This window comes from Trematomus bernacchii, unplaced genomic scaffold (assembly GCF_902827165.1).
Source record: "Trematomus bernacchii unplaced genomic scaffold, fTreBer1.1, whole genome shotgun sequence".
Taxonomy (NCBI): Eukaryota; Metazoa; Chordata; class Actinopteri; order Perciformes; family Nototheniidae; genus Trematomus; species Trematomus bernacchii.
The window spans coordinates 2,883,772-2,903,623 of record NW_022988066.1 but is presented as its reverse complement, the minus strand read 5'-3'; the positions used below and the strand labels follow the sequence as shown (position 1 = coordinate 2,903,623).

The 19,852-nt window shown below is 41.1% G+C and overlaps 1 protein-coding gene across 2 annotated transcripts in view; it reads right to left on the bottom strand.

Moving 5' to 3' along the window:
• mxi1 (max interactor 1, dimerization protein) overlaps window positions 1–7,154 on the bottom strand; it is a 29,553-nt gene extending 22,399 nt beyond the window's left edge. The window contains exons 1-2 of one of the 2 annotated variants that reach the window (XM_034120526.1): window positions 6,785–7,154; window positions 4,218–4,320 (exon numbers count right to left, since the gene is read on the bottom strand). In XM_034120526.1, coding sequence (XP_033976417.1) covers window positions 4,218–4,320; window positions 6,785–7,013 — 332 coding nt within the window. In that variant the 5' untranslated portion in view covers window positions 7,014–7,154. Of the gene's footprint in view, window positions 1–4,217; window positions 4,321–4,553; window positions 5,060–6,784 lie in introns of those variants that run through there. The other variant, XM_034120527.1, reaches the window with a different exon arrangement.
• Between the last annotated feature and the right edge of the window lie 12,698 nt (window positions 7,155–19,852).

Below are 19,852 nucleotides of genomic sequence, written 5' to 3'. Positions count from 1 at the left end.
GAGTGTGACACTGCAGCCACTACTGTGCATGTAGGTGCGTGCATGCATGTGCTGCTGTACTAGCATGCACCCACACACACATGCGCACACACACAGCAGTGAGGGTTCAGTGCTCTGTTAATAATGTAAAGTGAATCAGCTGTTTCCTAAGAGTGTCTTTGTGTGGCAACATACTGAAGCCCTCCTCCTGATGCTTAAATGGCCAAGTTCCCATCCTACAAACTGCACTCCACCTCGCCTAAAGGGGGACAGGTTTTAGGTGGGGGTGGGGTTATTGGGCTCTCCTGAGTCATGTACGCAGCACTCCTCTATATTCCGGGTTATCAATACTGCAATACGCTTTCCTCTTATATTTTCCTTTTAATACTGAGCTGACAAAACCGCTGTCTTTTTTATACGGAAACAGGAAATCTGGAGAAAACAGGAGATAAGAAGAGAAGAGGCATAAGACAGATGGACCACTTCAAGGCGATAGTTCACTGTATAAAAACTAGCACTGCCTCAGCGGTTGAATTATTTACACTAATAAAAAAACACTGCATGTTTCTAATTCATTTCATGTAGTTGGGTATGCAAGACTGGATGTTAAGTCAACTGTGGAGGTATATTTGATTTAACATGACAAAGTATGGCCAGTTGAGTGGATGCTATCACAGCAAAACACAGGGCTCACATGTAAGCTGGCCCCGGCCACTTTCTGGCACTTTCATGCCAACACACACACACACACACACACATGCTTGAGTCTTGACAGCTTACATATTCTATAACCTAGTAATCATGCATGACTGCGCTCTCTATCGGCTAACCTGTCAAACATAGAAATCACAAAACTGCTCTAAAATCAGCTTGCTCTCTAATGCTTGGCCACTACTACCCTCATAAATGTTATCTAAGAAAGAGTTTCAAAATGATTTCTATGTAGGGAAGATTATTAGTCACAGCCTTGTGTTCGGTGAAGGCTTTTTACGCGAATATGTAATTACTTTTTAATGGCAAAGAGTCCACTGCTTTCTGTAACTGTGAGTCAGAGCGATAGTTTTGCTAACAGAAGATGAATACTTCGGAGTCTATAATTTGCGTCATCAGCTGTCACCGTGCTCACACTGGGCCTGTGTTGCTTGGAAACCATCATCCTGGTTGGTAATCTCCTCCAAAACTCAAAGCATTTCACCAGAATCTAATTCAGTGTAGTGTGCAATTATGTCATGTTTTTGGGCTGATTACCACTCTTTAAGAAGGAAGGGAAAATGTATTTATGGGGACTGTTACTATTGTGGCCGCATCAAGCATCGTCCTTAGCAATACAATTGATGGTAAAAACATTTAAATTGGAAAAGCTTGTGTTAATCAGACAGTGAAGAAGACCGTTTTGCGAAAGCCTCAATTATTTCTCCCATAGATAATAACTTTAGAAATGGGAAGTCTATCTGAGAGCAATGCTGGTGTCAATTACATTGTCTGTTAATCTGCAAAGTAGATACGCCTTAGGTCAGCCTGGCACACCACATCTTATGGCCTCTCATTTGGAGAGATCAATCTCAGACAGCTTGAATTCCCATTGGCTTTTATCATCACAAACTACTTCCCTGTCTTCTGAATCAGATACAGTATCTCTGTGTCTGGAGCTCAACAACAATGCAATACAGATTATAAAATGTCTCAAAGCCACACAACTGCAGCATACCTCTTCTGTACACGCGTATATGTGTGAGTCTGTGCGCGAGTATATGCACACAGAGAGTGGGTCAATGAGATAAAGCGACCCTGCTATAAACGGTAGGCAGGAGAGGACAGAGTCAGATAAGCCCATCGCTTTAAGCCTCCACATGCTACTGAGAAGGTAGCTACTGTACTGGAGCAGCAGGTCAAACCAAATGTACTGTACAGTTAATTGAATCATTATGTTATCATATTTCAAAGAATTAATTTCAGAATGACATGGCAGTAACTGAACAAGGAATGAAAAAGAAGATTTATATGAATGAGGTTTAGATAATGTATGATCTCATTTAGGCGCACCATTGGTCGAGGATCTCTTATTATCACTCAGAGCGCACGCCACGCCGCACACATAATGTAAATGTAAGTAGATCTTGCTAAAAAAAACTCTCTGGCTTATCTGGAAATTGTAATAAGGAATTGCAAGGTGAGGACATTTTTCACAACTGTAACAACACTTCTCTTTTTCAGCTTGTACTGTATAAATAGGACTTTCGTGGACGACAAATAACGCAGACAGGGGCCCCATCAGTGACCCTTACAGCACTGGGGATATACAAATAATGTTATTTTGTTGGTACGCAAGATGTGCTATTCCAGTGGGAATTATACAAAAAAAACGGTATCACAACACGAGGCTGAGAAATGGTGTTAAATGCTAAATGGTGTTACCTCACTGAGTGAGTTGTGAATGTTTCTCTGTAGGGAACATCATTCCTGCAAAGGCTTCTGAATATCTGTTCTGACTTCCTGTTGCAGGCCATTTAAGAAGATCTCCTTTTCTCCATGCTTTTTGGTGCCATTTTCTCTCGTGTTTATGAGAATCCTTCTTACCATGCACCTCATTCTCCTTTAGAGTTGTTCACCTTATAGGCTATATTGAGGGTAAAGATGCTTTGTGAAAAGCTTATACATGTAGCTCTCAGAGGAATTTATTTTGCATTCAAGATGATTTTGCTTCAAAACATCATTATTCTGTAGAATTTCCAAATTAGGAGCTACTTCTTGGAGGCTTTATGAAAACGGCCTATATCTGATGATGACTGTTGCCATGCAGAACTAGGCTGCGTTCTGCGCTCATGATGAGTAATGCGCAGTTCCTGTTTGTGGCCCGCTCTTACATTAATATTAAAAGGCTCAGAGAGAGACAGAGGGAGCATGGAGCTTGCGTTTGATGTATGACTGTCAATGGACAGATTAATGTAAGCAGCCTAGCACTAAGAAAAAACACAATACGATTGAGTCTTAACCTTGTGTTTCGCCTGCTTCTCCTAATACTAAGTGAAAGTAACCATAGCCAGTGAGAGTATTGTGCTTGAAAAGAGCTCAGGTTGATGATGTGATTATCAGACGGTGTTACATACACAACAGAATAGACCATTAAACATATTAGGGCTGCTCAATTAATCGTATTTTAATCGCAATTACGATTTTGGCTTGCAACGATTATGAAAACAACATAATCTAAATAAAACGATTTTTTTTAATTTTTTTTTTAATATTTTTTATTGGTTTTTCAGTTGAATTATACTTAAAGTTCAGGGTAATCAACTGTTAAAAACATACTGTTCACATTTTTCGTTTTTAATAATCGTGATATCAATTATTGACCCAAATAATCGAGATTATGATTTTTGCCATAATCGAGCAGCCCTAAAACATATGCTCCAATACCCGTAAACAGCTTGATGTTGTGTATGATTGATGATGCATACAAAAGAGGACAATATAAATGGTGCAAACATGCATTTATTGATAGGATAAAGGTGTAAATAATGGTGAAACTGCATAAACTGATTGACATCATTAATCCTGAAAAAGGCTCTACGTATTGACCTTTGGAGGTCTGCAAACAACACCAGCCATAAATAGCCTTTTCTCCTTAGGGCAGAAGCCAAAACTACCCCTCTCTTCTCACAGTGTAGAACACATATCCCATAGGATAAAATTAGCATGACTACCACCAAAACGTAAAATAATAGCTGAAATACAATAAAGCAATAGCCTCTGTGTTTTTAAACCATGTGTGAGACGAGTGCAAAAGATTAAATATTACTTTCTTTTCGTTTTTAAGCTGTCACTTTCACCACGGTCCCTAACCCTAGCACCACTGCAGTCCGTTTGACAATCAGCTGATGAAAAGCTAGCAGAGCCGTTGATGCTCCCCCTTTCCCAAGCCAGTTAAACAACAGTGTACACGGTCATGTGTGCACCTTTATATTAAACTAAACACGTTTTACAAGTTTGAAAAAAATCCATGCTAACTTTTTTATTCAAAAATAGTATTTTCTGGAGCGTGACAAGGCAGCCGGTGCTGACAGCCCGATTGTTTACCAAACGTTGCGATTGGCAGCGAGTGTATCATCACATGCTGTCTGTAACACTTCCCAGTACATCACATACATTATGAACATGTATAAGTAAGTCCAATATATGCAGTGTTATCAATGCCCACAATTGACCAGGATTCACATGACGAGAGAGCAGTTTCTTACCTATTGTGGTTATTGCTGAACTTCTTGTTTCGAAATTTCCTTTGCCTCTGGTAGTTTGTGTCCTCATTTGATGGAAATGTCGAAGCATATCCGTGTTCACACTCTGTTGAAAGTAAATGGGTGGTTAACAGGGTGAGTTTGACTCTTTTTCTCGACCATACACGTGCAACAATCCTTCAGAACTGAATGGGAACACGTTTGTAATGACATCTGCTTATTCTTTAAGTGTTTAGTGTACAAGTAAAGGCGTAAAGTAGTTCAAAACCACTGAACATAGCAACTGTTGATACTGTTTACTGATACATCTCAGCTTCGCACACACATTTGAACATTTACCTCTATCTCTCCTCTCTATATATTCGGCAGCTTCCAATAACCGTTGAATATTTATTAATTGGATAGCAGTCATTCTCTCCTGGCTGCCGTTGACGTTAGCTCTTCAGGTTAACGTAACGTTAGCTTCGCAAATAGCACCAACAGCAGATTGCTTTTACACCCAGGGAAGACAGTGCATCGGTTATTACTACACTGAGTGTTATTTTTTTTTAAAACACGTCGTGTTATTATCTTTTTCTGTGTCTTCGCTGGCTCATCGGCAGCTTTGTCGAAAGAAGAGAGGGGGGGAAATCCAGTGTTTCCAAGCTGGCAAGCTACAACCAATCCTTGCCAGGTGTCGTGTCAAAAAATGTCAAAACCAGTGTATCAAAGTATTAAAAGTCTCTAGGAAACACGGTATTAAATTGTTACAAAAACGGATATAAATTATATAAAATTTCCCCGAGGGAGCCCAAAGCCACCAAAGTGCTTGCTGCTGCTCGTTTCCTCTCCTCTCCTGTTTGTTTACCTAGCTGCACAGCTGAGAGGCGGGGACCGTGCTGAGGGAGGCCGGTCCACCGCAATGCATGCCGGGAAATTGAGTCTGACAAACGTGCACAATATTCATCATTGACACATTTTAGCATTAATTTACTGCTATGTGTCAAGTAAAAACAACGTCCTTTATTAATTTATAGTTTTACTGTAACTATGGTGGTCAGACTAAATATTCTGTGGGACAGTGCTACACTCCACAGGTCACCAGAATGTGGTTATTTTATTCCTGCAAAGGGTATCGGGGATGTTTCTGTCAGTGACGACAAGAAGAACACATATTTTTTATTTAGTTTCTATTCAATTATAATTTATTCTAAATTCTAAATGTTCTAAATCAAAAGGCTTGTGATAAATAGCCCATGACCGCTGTATGTAAAAACACCCAACAACAAAGGATGTAATTTATGCCATCAATCATTCATGGTTTGATTAAAGCGGCTGTTTGATGTGTTAATGACTAAACACAAATAGCCTATTCATTTTGTGTCATTTATTCCTCTCATGCATCATGCATTCTTCCCAACCTCCTCTCTCCTGCGAAAAAAGCCCTACAAATCCCATCATCCAACGGGGCCATGGGGGTGTTCTTGCCGGCTGAAGCCGGGCCCAGCAACACATGACGTCGATACCTACCGGGCATCTGATTGGCGGACGGCTTTGACAGGCGTCGAGGGTTGAACTCGCACCTGACCAACCGCGGAGAAGCTTTGCGCCATGTGGAAACCAGTGCCACACGCCCCCAAATAGCAGGAAGCAAACAACCGAGAGAAAAGAGCTGTGCCGCTGAGATCTGCTCCTGTAACATTCCCACGTTAGCTTATAATCGTAGGATATAATACTAAATAGTTGTATGCAACCCGCATCAGCCGGTTTGCTCGGCTTTTCTGCACAAAAGGATAGGACGCACAAGGAAATGTATCTTTTCCCATCTTTCTTGTATCATGACTTGTTAAAAGGAAACGAGGACATCATAAATAATTAATTTTTAAAAATTCGTTTTTAATATTACATTTATTACAAATGCCCTGGCATTGAATTATACATAAGGCAAGGAAGTATTTGCAAATTGAGAGGGCAATTGCAATCAACCTTATATCGAGCTACCTTTGCATGGGCTAGAAGTTATAAACATAACATTAAACGGCCAGGCGACACACTTTCTATGTTTCTATGTCTAATTCACTATTCAGTTGTGTACTTAAATTGCTTTATCTATGAAGTTGAGGTTTTTTTCGATCAAGTCTGCGGGGGCACAATGACATCATCCTTAACTGAGTTGGAGGGCGCTGCAATGTGGTCAGATTTATCATATCGGAGTGGTAGCCAGCATGCACACCCACACAACCAATCATTGTGTCATATTGCTTTATATGCTGTAGGGAGAAATAACACATTTCTGGGTTGAGACAGAGTTGTGCAGGCTCAACGGGATGCACAGTGCCCAACACATGCAGAGGATGTAGATACAAACAGTACAGAAGACACTAAAAGTATGTTTATACTCTCCTATAAATGCAAAAGGTATATTCGTACATTAATCATATTAGTCTGGTGCAGGCTCTGCTTATAGCAGGCAGTGGTGCTTAGTTGAATGAACTCAGCCCTTTGTTGTCTGAGTCTATTGACAATGAAGTCTTGTTTTCCTGAAATGCAGAGACAAATGACAAGGATCACAACGCAGCATATAAACTCACTTCCGTCCTTCCTGTCGGAGCTCTCAAGAAACCTAGCAGCCTCCAGCAAAACTTGGACGTTTTTCAGAAAAGTGTTGATCTGCTTCATGTGGGAGTCTTTGGAGTTGAAGACGTCATTGAAAGGGCAATTAGACATCTCAAAATCTTGCTGATCCAATAGAGACGCCTCGGAATCAAAAAAGAACTCCTCACTCTTCAAACTTCCTCTTTGCATCTCACTTTTGGCCATTTTCCCCTCTTTTAGTTGTCTGGCTTCTGTTCTGGCGACGTGCTGAGCGCAATACACAGTGAGGCAGCTACCAGTGGATGCTGCTCTTGTCAGATGGTTCCTCTTTTCTTTTTTTTTTATGAATGCGGGGTGTTAAATGTGGAGCAGTGGCCAATGTCAGTAGATGGTGGTGCATGGGAACACGAGAGCCGGCCCCCCTCGGTCTGAGGAGTCTGCATGGTCCTTGTGCCCGTCAGTGGAGCCATTTCTGTTATATCTATGCAGTAAATAAGAAAACAAATGAATATGCACATTCAAATGCCAACGAGATATTATAAATACTAAATAAATCCTTATACACAATCTGATCCTAAAATGTAATGATGGTGTTATAGCAGAAGTAATTGTGATATAAGAAAGCAATGCATATGAAACAGCAACATAGTATGTGTGGTGTTACTATACTGTTACTGTACTGATATTGTACTTATAGTAAGTAACTGATGTTAAAATCTACATTAGTAAATCCGAAATGATGCTCAAAAGTTGATTTTGATGTAAAAAAAAAAGCTGCATTAAACCGTTATAGATATTACTCATAATCATTGTGTTGGATGTTTTATTGATATAGTACAATAGGTAGGCTATATTATAATCAAAGACATTTTCCTTGAAGTAGGCCTATTTGGAGCAAGAACCCAGTAATAGAAAGTGAAAGTAGCAATATAGGGTGTGACCTGCATGACTTTAGTAGCATGAGTGGACACAATTCAGACCAGATTGTTTTGAAGGCAAAACATTAGAAGTTACATTTGGTAGTAAAGCCACCAACACTCTTTATTGCAGATAGAGAAATTACTGAAAGAGGCTCAACTCATAACCTGTTTACAATTATTATGAAGCAGGCATCTTTACAAATCAAACCTAAATCATCATGTAGTAATCAGTATTTATTTATACAGTTTAAGAGTGCAATTCATTCATACACCCCTGTCCATTTAAATATTGACAGTTCAAGTGCAGTTACTGTAATTAGGCTACATTACTTATTAATAATTAAATAGGCAGTCGACATCTTTGCTCACAAAGCCAAACATAATGCAAGTGCAACAACACTAGATTCTGGCACACATTATGTTAAGGGTTGTAAACACCACTCCCCTATTTCTCCAAGCACCCAGTCTTGGGTCAGTCTAGCCGTAGGTGTTACTTTAGCAACCATAACATATTTCCGGCCATCACAAAACTATGGGAGTCAAAGCAGAGCAGCAAGAAAACAGAGGAGGAAAACACATTACACATTTTTTCAGTTTAAACCTAAATCAACAATGTGCTGTAAAGCCTCACTATGCAACCTGCTCACTTAAGTTAAATACTGAAAGAACAAGCCTTCAAGTTACTGACATTTTACTAGTTGCCGTACAGGAGTAGAAATAGATGCAGTAAAGTGGCTAGATTATCAGCAAATATAGTTGACATAGAGTGTTTGCTTTTTTGATTATTTTTAGACTGAAAGACATCAAACCCAAGATAGGTTTCAAGTAAAAGAAATACACAACAAAAACATAAACGTACTGTAGTGAGTGAGGGAACTTCAATACCTATGAGTAGGATAACACTGTAGTGAGTATATACATGCTCCATTATGTGACAGGAATGGCAACTGAAAGATAGGTCCTTAGCCTTGATCTTGTGCCATTCTCAGTAGACCTTTAGCTGAGCTGTTTTTACACTGCTGCGGAGTCCGTTTTGAACCGGAACATGTCGAGGCAGAGGCCCCGTACTCAGCTCAGATACCCCCCTCAGCCACTTCAAAGAGCCAACAGCAGCCCATGACTGTTTGATGTAAAGTTCACAGAGACAGAAACTTTCAAGTCCAACGCACAAGGGAATCTCTGAAGGTCCCTGCCGACCCTGCCCCACCTCTCCACCCTCGGTGAGGGGTAGCTGCAGAGGAAGGAAACCTATTTGAGTGCGGTCCAGTACACACACAAAATGAGTGGACAAAAGTGGACAAAAAGTGCTCCCCCCATCTAATTTAGGATTTTAGGCCAGCTTCCCCATTTGATTTACTGGTGCATCTTTGTAGGCTGTGTTTTTTAGATTGCCTTTTCCCCCTGTAGTGCATTGCTTCAGGGCACCTTTCCCTGAATGCCCAGGCATTTAATGCAACAGCAGTGATTGAAAGCTCAGCATGACAAGTTGTTTAGGTTTCATCCTTACTTTTTATTCACAGTAAGCATCACACAGGGTCACAAGCCCACCACGCCACCAGTCAGGTCACATGCTGCAGAGGGGGAGAATAGACCAATGTTAAAAAGCAGGAGGGAGTAATGTGCCCCATGCACAGTATGAAGGTAGAGACTTAATAGAGAGTAGAGCTTAGAGCTATAGATGTCCTACAGACACATTGTTTGAGGCCTCACCCTACACTGTTGATTCAAACCACTCCTCTTCACGCTGTCTTTCCCATTAAAGGAATTAAAAGGCACCCATGTCAAATCAAGGGACACAACCTTAGTCATAAAGTCATTGGGAACAAGCTTTGGCTTCCAGAGGAGAAACAGTGACAAAGGTAAACACATTTTTAATTATCCCAAGGGGAAACCCTCATCTGTATCTTAAAAGGGGTAGATTCATGTCAAAACAAATGATTATGTCTCCAAAATGGAAATGAAATGATGTGCTGCAACAAAGATTGGCCATTACCTGTAATGCCCTTTGATCATCAGTACTTATCAGGGATACAACTTTTTTAATTACAGGTTACATTTCTTTTGAAAGAAAACAGTGAAACATTTCTCACAGATTACCAGAGTCTAAAGTGACCAATGACAAGTATCTGATGCTATTATGAGGTCAACATGTTCAGTTGTCTAAAGCTTTCATTTGTGACCACACTTGTGGACTTTTTGGAAATACTGGAACTGTTAGCATGTTAACCCACTAAACTAAGCTGGTGAAACAGTGTACCTGCTTAATCAACAGGTTAGCATTGACTGTGAGCATGTTAGCATGGTGACATGCTAACATGCTCACAGCTCTGATTTGACTGAGCAAAGCCTCCAGAGCTGCTACAAAGATTCTTTGTTGTTTGGTAGAAAACACATAAAATACATGTATTGAAATAGCTGAATATAATATATTTTGCTGATCAACTGACATTTTCAACATCAGTTGCAGAAGTTATTTTAGTGTCATCTGGAGAATTTGGAGAAAGTCACAAGAGGAAAAGCTGCAGAAGAACATTTTAAAATGATGACAGTGCCAATACATGATTTATCATAACAAACTATTTTTCAGAGGATACGAAACCATTTATGAGGCATAGTGAATATTTATGTAATTGCATTTTTTGACTGGGAGAAATTACAGACTTTATTTCATTGGAGACATTTTGGATTATCCCTGAGTCAACATCATCTATTCTGTCTCTATGGATTGAGGACATATTACACTTCCCGGCAAAAATAAACTCTCAAATCAAATCAAGTCGGAAGAGTAGGTATGTGAGACACATTGACAAAAAAGAAAAACGTTCAGCCATAATGGCTCTCTATCGTCCGTTATTGCTTCCTGTGAAAACTCACTGACATTTTCATAAATGTCACAGATTTACATCCTTCTCAGAGGACCACTTCAAATGGTGGTGTTCACGGGTAATTAGGCAACATCCACAACGTGCACCTCGGGAGGTAGAGCAGGAGGAGACAGAAAAAGGGGGACTGAAGAAGAAGAAAGAGAGTGAAATAGGTTAAAGAAGTAGAGGGGGTTGTTGAGAGAATATCATCACATTTCTTCACAGTCAACATGCGTGGCCCTCCAAAGTGAACCCTTTGTCCTGGCTGTGGGGTGTTGAGATTTGAAGAGTGGCCATTCATACCACTGACCTTTTTACAGCCTTTTTTCCTGTCTGTTTAGCTTTCCAAAACACCAGAAGCACCCTTCTATTTCTCATTCAGCCAGTCGACCTTTTGACCTCGGCCTATGCCGTTTCAAAAATGAGCAAAAGTACTTACTTTTATTTAACTAAAGAGGAAAAACACAGCAACACGCCAAAAATGTATAATGCTGTAAGTACGTCAAATTGAAAGATGAATATTAAAAAGGTTTCGATTGAAGATAGAGCATGTGGGTGTCAGCTGCAGGGTGGCACCACACTAAATCAACCTCTCTCTTTTGTTTTGGCCTCTGTCCACTGGTGTGGTTAACAAGGCCTCTGAAAGAGACCCTCATCCTTAACCTTTATGTCCTCTCCTCATCAGTCACAATAGGTATTTGTTCTCCATGGGAGGTCAAGTCTGACACACAAATGCTGAATACATGTCCTGCCTGCCGTTATTTCCCCCCTTCGCAGATCAATTACTGTAATTGTTGGCTCACATGCAAATCTGCAAATCCCAGGTCGATTAGTCCCAAGCTTCACAACAAATAGCCATCATTGTATTTCAGTTACATCCTATTTACAAAACTCACTGTGCAAACTGACAGCAAGCTAGCACAGGTGCGTGAGTGTAATTACTGCCTGCTCAAAACACCGTCCATCAGATAGAGGCAACGCTTTTCAAGAAAGATGTCCGGGGTAAGAGTGACAAAGCATTTTTTCGTGGGAGCCTCTTCAACTGACCTCGTGTTGACACCGTGGGCTATGCTACTGTCAGTGTGCTTATTTTCCCAAGGGCCCAAGAGCTGTGTAGTTCTCTGCTTTGTCAGGGCTTTCTGGCCAAGATACTAATCTGTCTTCCATCAAGATTGCAGTGTGGCTGTTCTTTTGTTTGGCTCGAACCTTGCGGCCGCTTGGGAAAGGCTTCCTGGGTATTATCTCCAATCCAGGATATTCTCAGCCCTTCCCTGTGATACAGTATCAAAACAACACATTAAACAGCTGCACCCCACCCCGTTCCTCAAATCAGCGCTACTGATGTGAACACTTCTGCACCTCTCAATCTCAATTCTCACTTCCTGTGTCAACACTCTCCCAGGTGCATATTTTCACTATTTGGTTTCATTTTTATTTCACTGCTGTGTCCTACGATTAGATATTACACTCGAAACACCCACACAGCACCAAGACTCTGACAAACATGCTGACAAAATGACAGGGTGGGTGAAACATAAACCTGTTAGACGACAGACTGCTGTTGCCCCTCCCAAGGCGAATGCCCTTTGGCTCTTGGTGACCATTGTTCCTCTCTGTTCCCAGGCACTGACATCTGGTGACAATGGCCACGGCGGGAAAGAGGAAAGAGAGCCTGTGAGTCCGCAAAAATACATACAAACACACACAAACACAAAGACACACATGTGTATTTGCAGACATCAGAGAAACAAACAGACGTGGGTGAAACAAAGGGCAGATTGAGTTAACACACATGTGCACATGCATACAAATGTATGAACACACTGAGGAAAGGAAGCCAGCTAAATCCCTGCACAAAATGAACTTGAAGTCGAGAGCTGAACCCAAAAAAGAATGATAACACAAACAAACACATTGGCAGACGATTACGCACACGATTACTCCCCCCAGGCATGGGAGGGGCGAGAAACAGAGTGACCGAGAGTCACACACACACACACACACACACACACACACACACACACACACACACACACACACACACACACACACACACACACACACACACACACACACACACACACACACACACACACACACACACATACACACACACACACACACACACACATCATGCCAACACGTCAGATTTGAAAATGCTTATTAAGAGTTTAAGGGATCACACACATGTACACACAGGGTCATGCAGTTAAAGTGGAAAGTTAGACAGATAGTCAGAGCAGGAGAAACACACACATCCAGTATGTCCTCTCCCCCAGCAACGACACACCACTGTGAGTATTGTTTGCTTCAGGTTTCCGTGCTAACCTGTCATTTATCCACAGGGGCCTCAGACTGCTGTCTCTGCAGCTCCACTGGAGGTGTGGCACCGCACCCCCCCCCCCCAGCCACCCGCCTCTACCCAGTGTCTCTGATGTGGGAGGCTGCCAAATTAGCCAGGAGAGCCTTGCGGCAGTGTGTCTCCTCTGCAAATTAGAGGAGAGAGCGGAGGAAGACCAGAGAGAGGGCGAACACAGGACAGAGAGAGAGAGAGATTGCAGGTTCAAAGAGCTAATGACCTGCATACGAGTCGTGCACAGGGAGTTGAGCGAGAAATAGACATGACCTCATCCCATGGGCTTGTTAGTACCTGATCAGACAAGGGAGTGACATTTGGTATACAAAATAGTATATTGAAAGATTGTTGACAACTAGCTTTGCTCACTTAACAGATAATAACAACAGTAATTATATGCTTATACTTCTGTTTCATGTCCATACTCCAGCAGAGCAGGTTTACGACTTACTTGGTGTGACAGACAATATGACAGCTCTGTCTTTGAGCCCTAAAGCTGTGGGTATTTTCTAGGTTTTATCAAATAATAAAAGTTGATGCCATGTCTTAAAAGAAAATAATCCTGGTGATATCTTATATTTTTTATATTGTCAACAAATCCCACAAAAAGGCCCAAACCAATAACGTGTTAGTCTGTGTTTTATTTGTTCTGAAAACCCTGTCTGTCTTTCAGAAAAGCCATTAAGTTTCCTGAAAAAGCTAGGCAATGTGGTTTCTAGGTTTTCTATTAGAAAAACATTGTAAATTGTGCACTATTTACAGCAGTGGATTCATACAGATGTAGTGCTATAATGTGGCAGTATTTACAGCAGCAGGACAATGTATGTGAGATATATTTAAAATACACAACATTGCCCATGTTTATGAAGGAATTATTCAAAAGTATGTATTTTAAATAGTTGTTGGACAACAATTATGGGTAAAAGGCACACCTGTCCTTTTAATATTGAAATACCTTAAGTTCAAAACTCCAATTAGAACCAGTTTTTATTTCTTGACAATTAAGGCATGAAGCCGTAAATAGCCGATAATAATCATGCAGGTTTGGCATCATCTTCGTGGAAAATGGTTGTCAAATATTGTCTTTAAAACGGCTGCCAACAAGAATTCTTAGATGTTTCTTCAAGTATCATTTTTAAGGTAGTGATCGCATGCCGATTAGTTTGCATATTAACATGCCGCCAAGTGCATTTCTTTGTTTTCGTGTTCTGATGAAAGTATTAAACATGCACAACATCATCCTATCCTCAAAAAAACACTATGTGCTAGCACACAAACCACAAACATGGCTTTTGTCCCCAACACGCTATCATGCAAGCACGATAACACTCTCGCTCTCAATTTCCTTCAAGCTGTAGACAAGTGGACCTCAGGAGACGCACGGTGTGATGATTGTGTGCACTTAGGGAAGCTGGAGGGGAGGTGTGAAGCGAAGCTAGAAGAGTAGAAGATGAAAAAGGAGAGGCTGGGAATCCTCCCTCTGTCATTTTCACACTGGTTTCCTGTTGTCACCGCTCCCATTTCCTGTCCCAGAGGAACTCTGCTTGCACATCCCACAATTCACCATTTTGTTTTTTGTTTATTTCCCCTCCTTGTTGGCTTAACCTATTACTAGTTAAGGCGTGACTATGGTATTTCTGCCTGAATTTATAAGTACAAAATAGACTGTAGTCTCTGTGTCAGGAGTCTTGAAGGATCTACATTCATCACATTTGTTAAGTATGACCGTTCACTTGCCAATCAAATTACTTATCTGATTGGGTGAACACACTGAACCCAATGCATCACCCCTTAATCTCATCTTCCCTCCACCTACGTACCTCTATCCATACTCCCTTTTCTGTTTCCTCTACTTCTTCCCTTCACTGCCCTACCTTCCTTCCCCCCAGGGTCTGTATGTATCTCCTCCTTTCCTTCCCCTCCTTATCCCCTCCTTGGTTTTCTGTCTGTGTTGTAGTGCGGGTGGGGTTGGATGGGGGGACGTGGCTTTGGATGGGGGTGGGAGTGTGCAGTCTGGCTGGGGATGCTGCCTGCGAGAGGAGCAGTAACCTTTCTTTGGGTCCTTGCTGATTTCATTATTTTCATTATTGGGAGACTTCCACCGTAGCAATCCCATTAGGATAAGACGAGGCCCAGCAGGAGGGGGTGCACTGCCTGGGGGTGTCGGGTGTGTGTGTGTGTGTGTGTCTGTGAGTTTATGGCATGGTTGTCCTGCAGGATGACAGACTCAACTTAAACATGGCTAAATTTACCTGGATTGTCAGGGGATCTAAGTTGTAAATGTCTCAACTGTGATATTTGCCTGTTCAGCTTTGATAGCTGTTTAAATTATTCATCTAAATCCACCTGAGGATGTGATCATTTAGAACGACCTAACACTAATGAGTTCAGTCAAGTGCCACTGGCTGTTGCAAGAAGCTCACAGTTTGCGATTTTCCATCCTTCTGTGTCTGGTTAGTGAGCTGCTTAGATGTTGCTTCGCTAATAAGTAATCGTTGATGGAAATCTACTTGACTGCAGTAATGAGGACGTCCAACATGCAAATCAAAGCATTTTTCTAGCTTTGAAATGTTCATTTACATAATGGATACTATTATCATTATTTATTAATTATATATAAATTCATATTTTTTTCTTCTGTTAAGTATTTGTTCAAATTCTCGGAAGGGCCAGTAGCCAATACCTCACAAATGTTCTCTAATTTATTAACTATCCAAATAATCCTTAGAAAATCAAAGTGTACACAATGGATATTGAAAGATATTAATCTCACAGATGAGATAGTACGGCATGTCGGCTTCATGGTCCGCGTCCAGAAGTGACCAAGGCTAACAATTTAGCAAGCTATCGAGCAATTAACATAATGCTGGATATGTAAAGGCAGGGTGTCACTGGCATAGCAAGTGTTTTAACCAACCTCTTAAAAGTACAATTATATGTTCTGTTTAATACAGTGAATAGGCCTAAAATTAGCCTTGTGGTATAGCCTTTCAAGTATCACTTCTCATCAACAATTCAAAACTAAATTCCAAAAATGTTTATTTTGCAGATTACTCCAGCTAACAAATATTGGGTATTCCCAGAATCATTTATTTTTATTTTTAGAAATAATAATTTTAATTGATTTTTTCCTTCTTATTTCTTTTCATCGTTATGGGGTTGAATTATTATTTCAGCCCTGGAAATTGCCTTGCAATATTTGTATTGGTGCATATGATAGAGATGGCAAATCCGGATCCTTTTACGGACTCAGGGTCTTCTGAGTCAGTCATTGAAGAGATCCGGATCATACGAGTCATTTGAGTCATATGAGTCACCAAGAGCGTAGAAATACTACTGGTGAAACAGGAGCACATAGTCTCCAACTTCAAATCAATTCAAATTTTAGAGCTACTATAGGGCAGCAGTACACTGTTTGTGTATTTGTGTGAATCAGGACTCACCTATCTCTAGTATATGAGTGCATTTGTGTACTTATACATGTGCAGAAAATGACCCTATATCTAGTTGTCTTATATATATATATATATGCATTTATTCTTTTCTTGCCCTAACTTATTTATTTTTTCTCCAGTTGTCTTTACTTCTTTGTACTCCTTAATTTCTATACGTTTTTGTCGCAATAATGCCAATGTTGTATTAGGATGATTCACGGGAGGGCTACTTCCCATAAGCTTTGCTTCAGCCCTCCCGCTTTTACTAATCTTGTTTATCTTTGTGTGTATGAATTATTTTTTTTTCTTTTTTTGGATGAATTAGTGGAATAAAAAAAACCTACAGTACACCCACACAGATGTTTGCACTTGTGTTGTAGACCTCAGCTCAGGACTGTGTGGGTGTGCTCCACACATTTGGCTTGACAGACTTATTCTCTTATTCCCTTATTCTCCTGTTGCACCTGTTAGGGGAGCACAACATAGAGTTATGTGACCACAAGTCCATCACAGTGTATCTCAACCAGACTTCAGCTTATCTAGAGGTCTGATCAGCGGGAGTAATTGGGAACACCTGTGTGGGTGTGCAGGACCTGTAACGGAAATACCATAACAGAATGAAGGTCCATACCTCCTGTCCCCCTCTCCACTCCCCCGTACCTTTGATGAAGCTTTTTAAGACCTCCTAAGGATCAAGTATGCTTTAATTTAGTGGCTGTCCATGAATGACTAGAGGCTGGCTCAGTGGCTGAAACAAAGCACACGACCTGGGACAATCTATTTAAAAAGCCATTGTGTCCCTCAGCAAGAAGACACAAAAGAAAAGCAGAAACAGAGGCACAATCATTTCCTGTTTGGCTCCAGGTGAAAATCTTGACTGGATGTGACCAGGTGTATGTCTAAGGTAGTTAACTGGAAGGGACGTTCTCCTTCAGCCATACAATAAACTGCACTGTTGTGTGTCATCTGATCAAAGCAGTCAGGAAAAGTCAGGAAGTCTTGTTATCTGACTAATCTCCCTGCTGGCCAATATTTATTGTCTAATCTCATACACTGACAGTTACCAACATTTCTCAGCACTGTGTTTTATTAGAAAACCCTTGTGCTCGCTTTAAATAAACTAGTGAGCAATTTTTACTAGCATTTTACAACAAACAATGATAATCCCTCACTCAGCTATCATTAACGGCCAAGTCTGTTAGCTCACTTGCGTTTGTGATGAGGCTCAGAGGGAGCAAAGGAGACTAATGACCAATGAATCATCTTGAAAGTGAGGAGGTGTGAACCTCAGTGGCCTCCTTACAACATCATCATCTGGAGCCAAACTCCCGCTCCGCACTCATCACCCTGACAGCTTAAACGCCCCATTTAGTGCCCTTATTGTAGTATTGTGCGTGTGTGTATGTGTGTGTGTGTGGTGTGTGTGCGTAGGAGGGGAGATGGAGGGCCGAGGGGGCCTCATTGAAACTTAAGGGAATGTAGACTCATGCATATATTACATAGACTTGTACATACCAAACGCATTAACATAGCCACAGATACATACACATTCTCACATACACACATTGCCTATAAAGGTCTTTGGCACTTGCAGACCCTGCCCCATAAACTCATGACTGCAGCAGCTAAACCCTTATCAGTCTAATACTTCAATGCTGCCATCAGCAAAATAAATGCCAGGAATTCAGTATTACAGGGTGCCTGGGTCACGCAAGTGATGATCAGAGGAAAAACATGTTCAGTGTTTGTGATGTTCAATCTCCAATCTCATATCTGGCAGAGTCAAGGCAAACATACAAATAGGATGGGAAAGATCGGAGAACTCTGACGCAGATAAAAGCTTAACAATTAAATTAGGGTTGAGACTACAACATGCTGTTTGTTATCCTCTTGGTAACCATGGTGATTAAGATCAAGTGTCCCCACTACACAAACACAAACAGACGTCCATGAATGTCCATCCTTATGAAGGACCCTTTAGAGACAACCTCAACCATATGAAACCTGAACCATTTATCAAATCCTAACTTAATCCTAAATCTAAACTAAAACATAATTTAAGTAAAATTGATCGAAGAAACGATAGACTGAAAGTTGACCATCAGCTGATTGGCTTCCATTTTCAAAGATGTTGGGGATGGGAATGCTTGGTTGTTTAATCTGTGAGGACTAAAAAAGGCAAGATGCCAACATGGGACCACTTTAAAACAATATCAAAATATTGTAAATAATTTCATTGTTTGCATTTTCATATATATATAACTGTCTTTCACACAGAAAATGTGTTACAGTGAAAGCTCCAGTGTTATTGCTTATGCCACAGACTTTGCTAAGTTTTGTCTATGAATGCAGACCGGCACGGCATTTCGTGTTATAGTCACAAAATAAATGTAATCTCTTGATTCGTGTTCACCAACACGATTTTCCCATTTTTTCCGTGTCACACAGAACGATTTTAAAAGCAATGTATTTCTATTGGTAGTATGTTTCGTGCCTGCACCACGTCTTTTTGTCCGGTCGGGTCTTGGAAGACCGGAAGCTGTGTGGTTCATAAAAACATTTTCTCACTCAATATCAAGCCACGATTATTGTTTTTATTTTAAAATGTATAATGTCGGACTTTTTTTGCCGTCCGTGAGGAAAATAAATGGGGCTCAGAATACTGAAATCTGTATTTTTTAAATCTTTTTTTCCTTCTAATTTGTTATTATTTCGTGCAGGCACGAAACATACTACCAATAGAATAGTGATGTGTCGGTCGCGAACGAGTTGGCTCAAAGAGCCGGCTCTTTTAAGTGAACGACGGGAGCCGGCTCGCGCCCGCGAACGACCCATTTTTCTTTGTTGTTTTTTTGTTTGTTAAGTAATACAAGACAGAATGATATGATGATCTCCGCGCTACGGGTGCTCTGTGCATGCACGGTCACAACCGGGGTAAAGGAGAGTGTGGTGCAGCAGCTGCTGACCAGAAAAGCCGGTCAGGGACGGTAGGGTGGAATGGTATTGTTGGACGACAGTGCGCGTATACATCAGGGCTCCACCCACTGTACCCATAGAGTCCAGTAGAGGGCGGAGCCTGTGAGAGATATAACGGGGGGTTACGTATTGTAACCCTTGTTATATTAACATAGGAGTAGCCCTCTACTCAGGGCACTGTCTGTCCTATTCCGCTCGCTGAAGAGAGATGTAGGATGACGGTCAGGAGGCGAGGCCGCCTTTTATACGGTGAGATGCGTGCGCATTCAGGTAGGCCCGTCCCAAGGCCGGCTACGTCTATAGAAGTCTCAGTAGGAGAATGCTTGCATGATAAGGTAGTACCCATAGAGTCCAGTAGAGGGCTCCGCCTGTGCTTATATAACAAGGGTTACAATATGTAACCTGGCGTTTTGTGTTCCTGTAAAAGAATATGGAAGGCTAAGAAATAAAACGCCTGTTTCTTTTTGAAAGAAAAACCTCTCTCCACGTATTGTGTTTTCACCTGGACCTCACA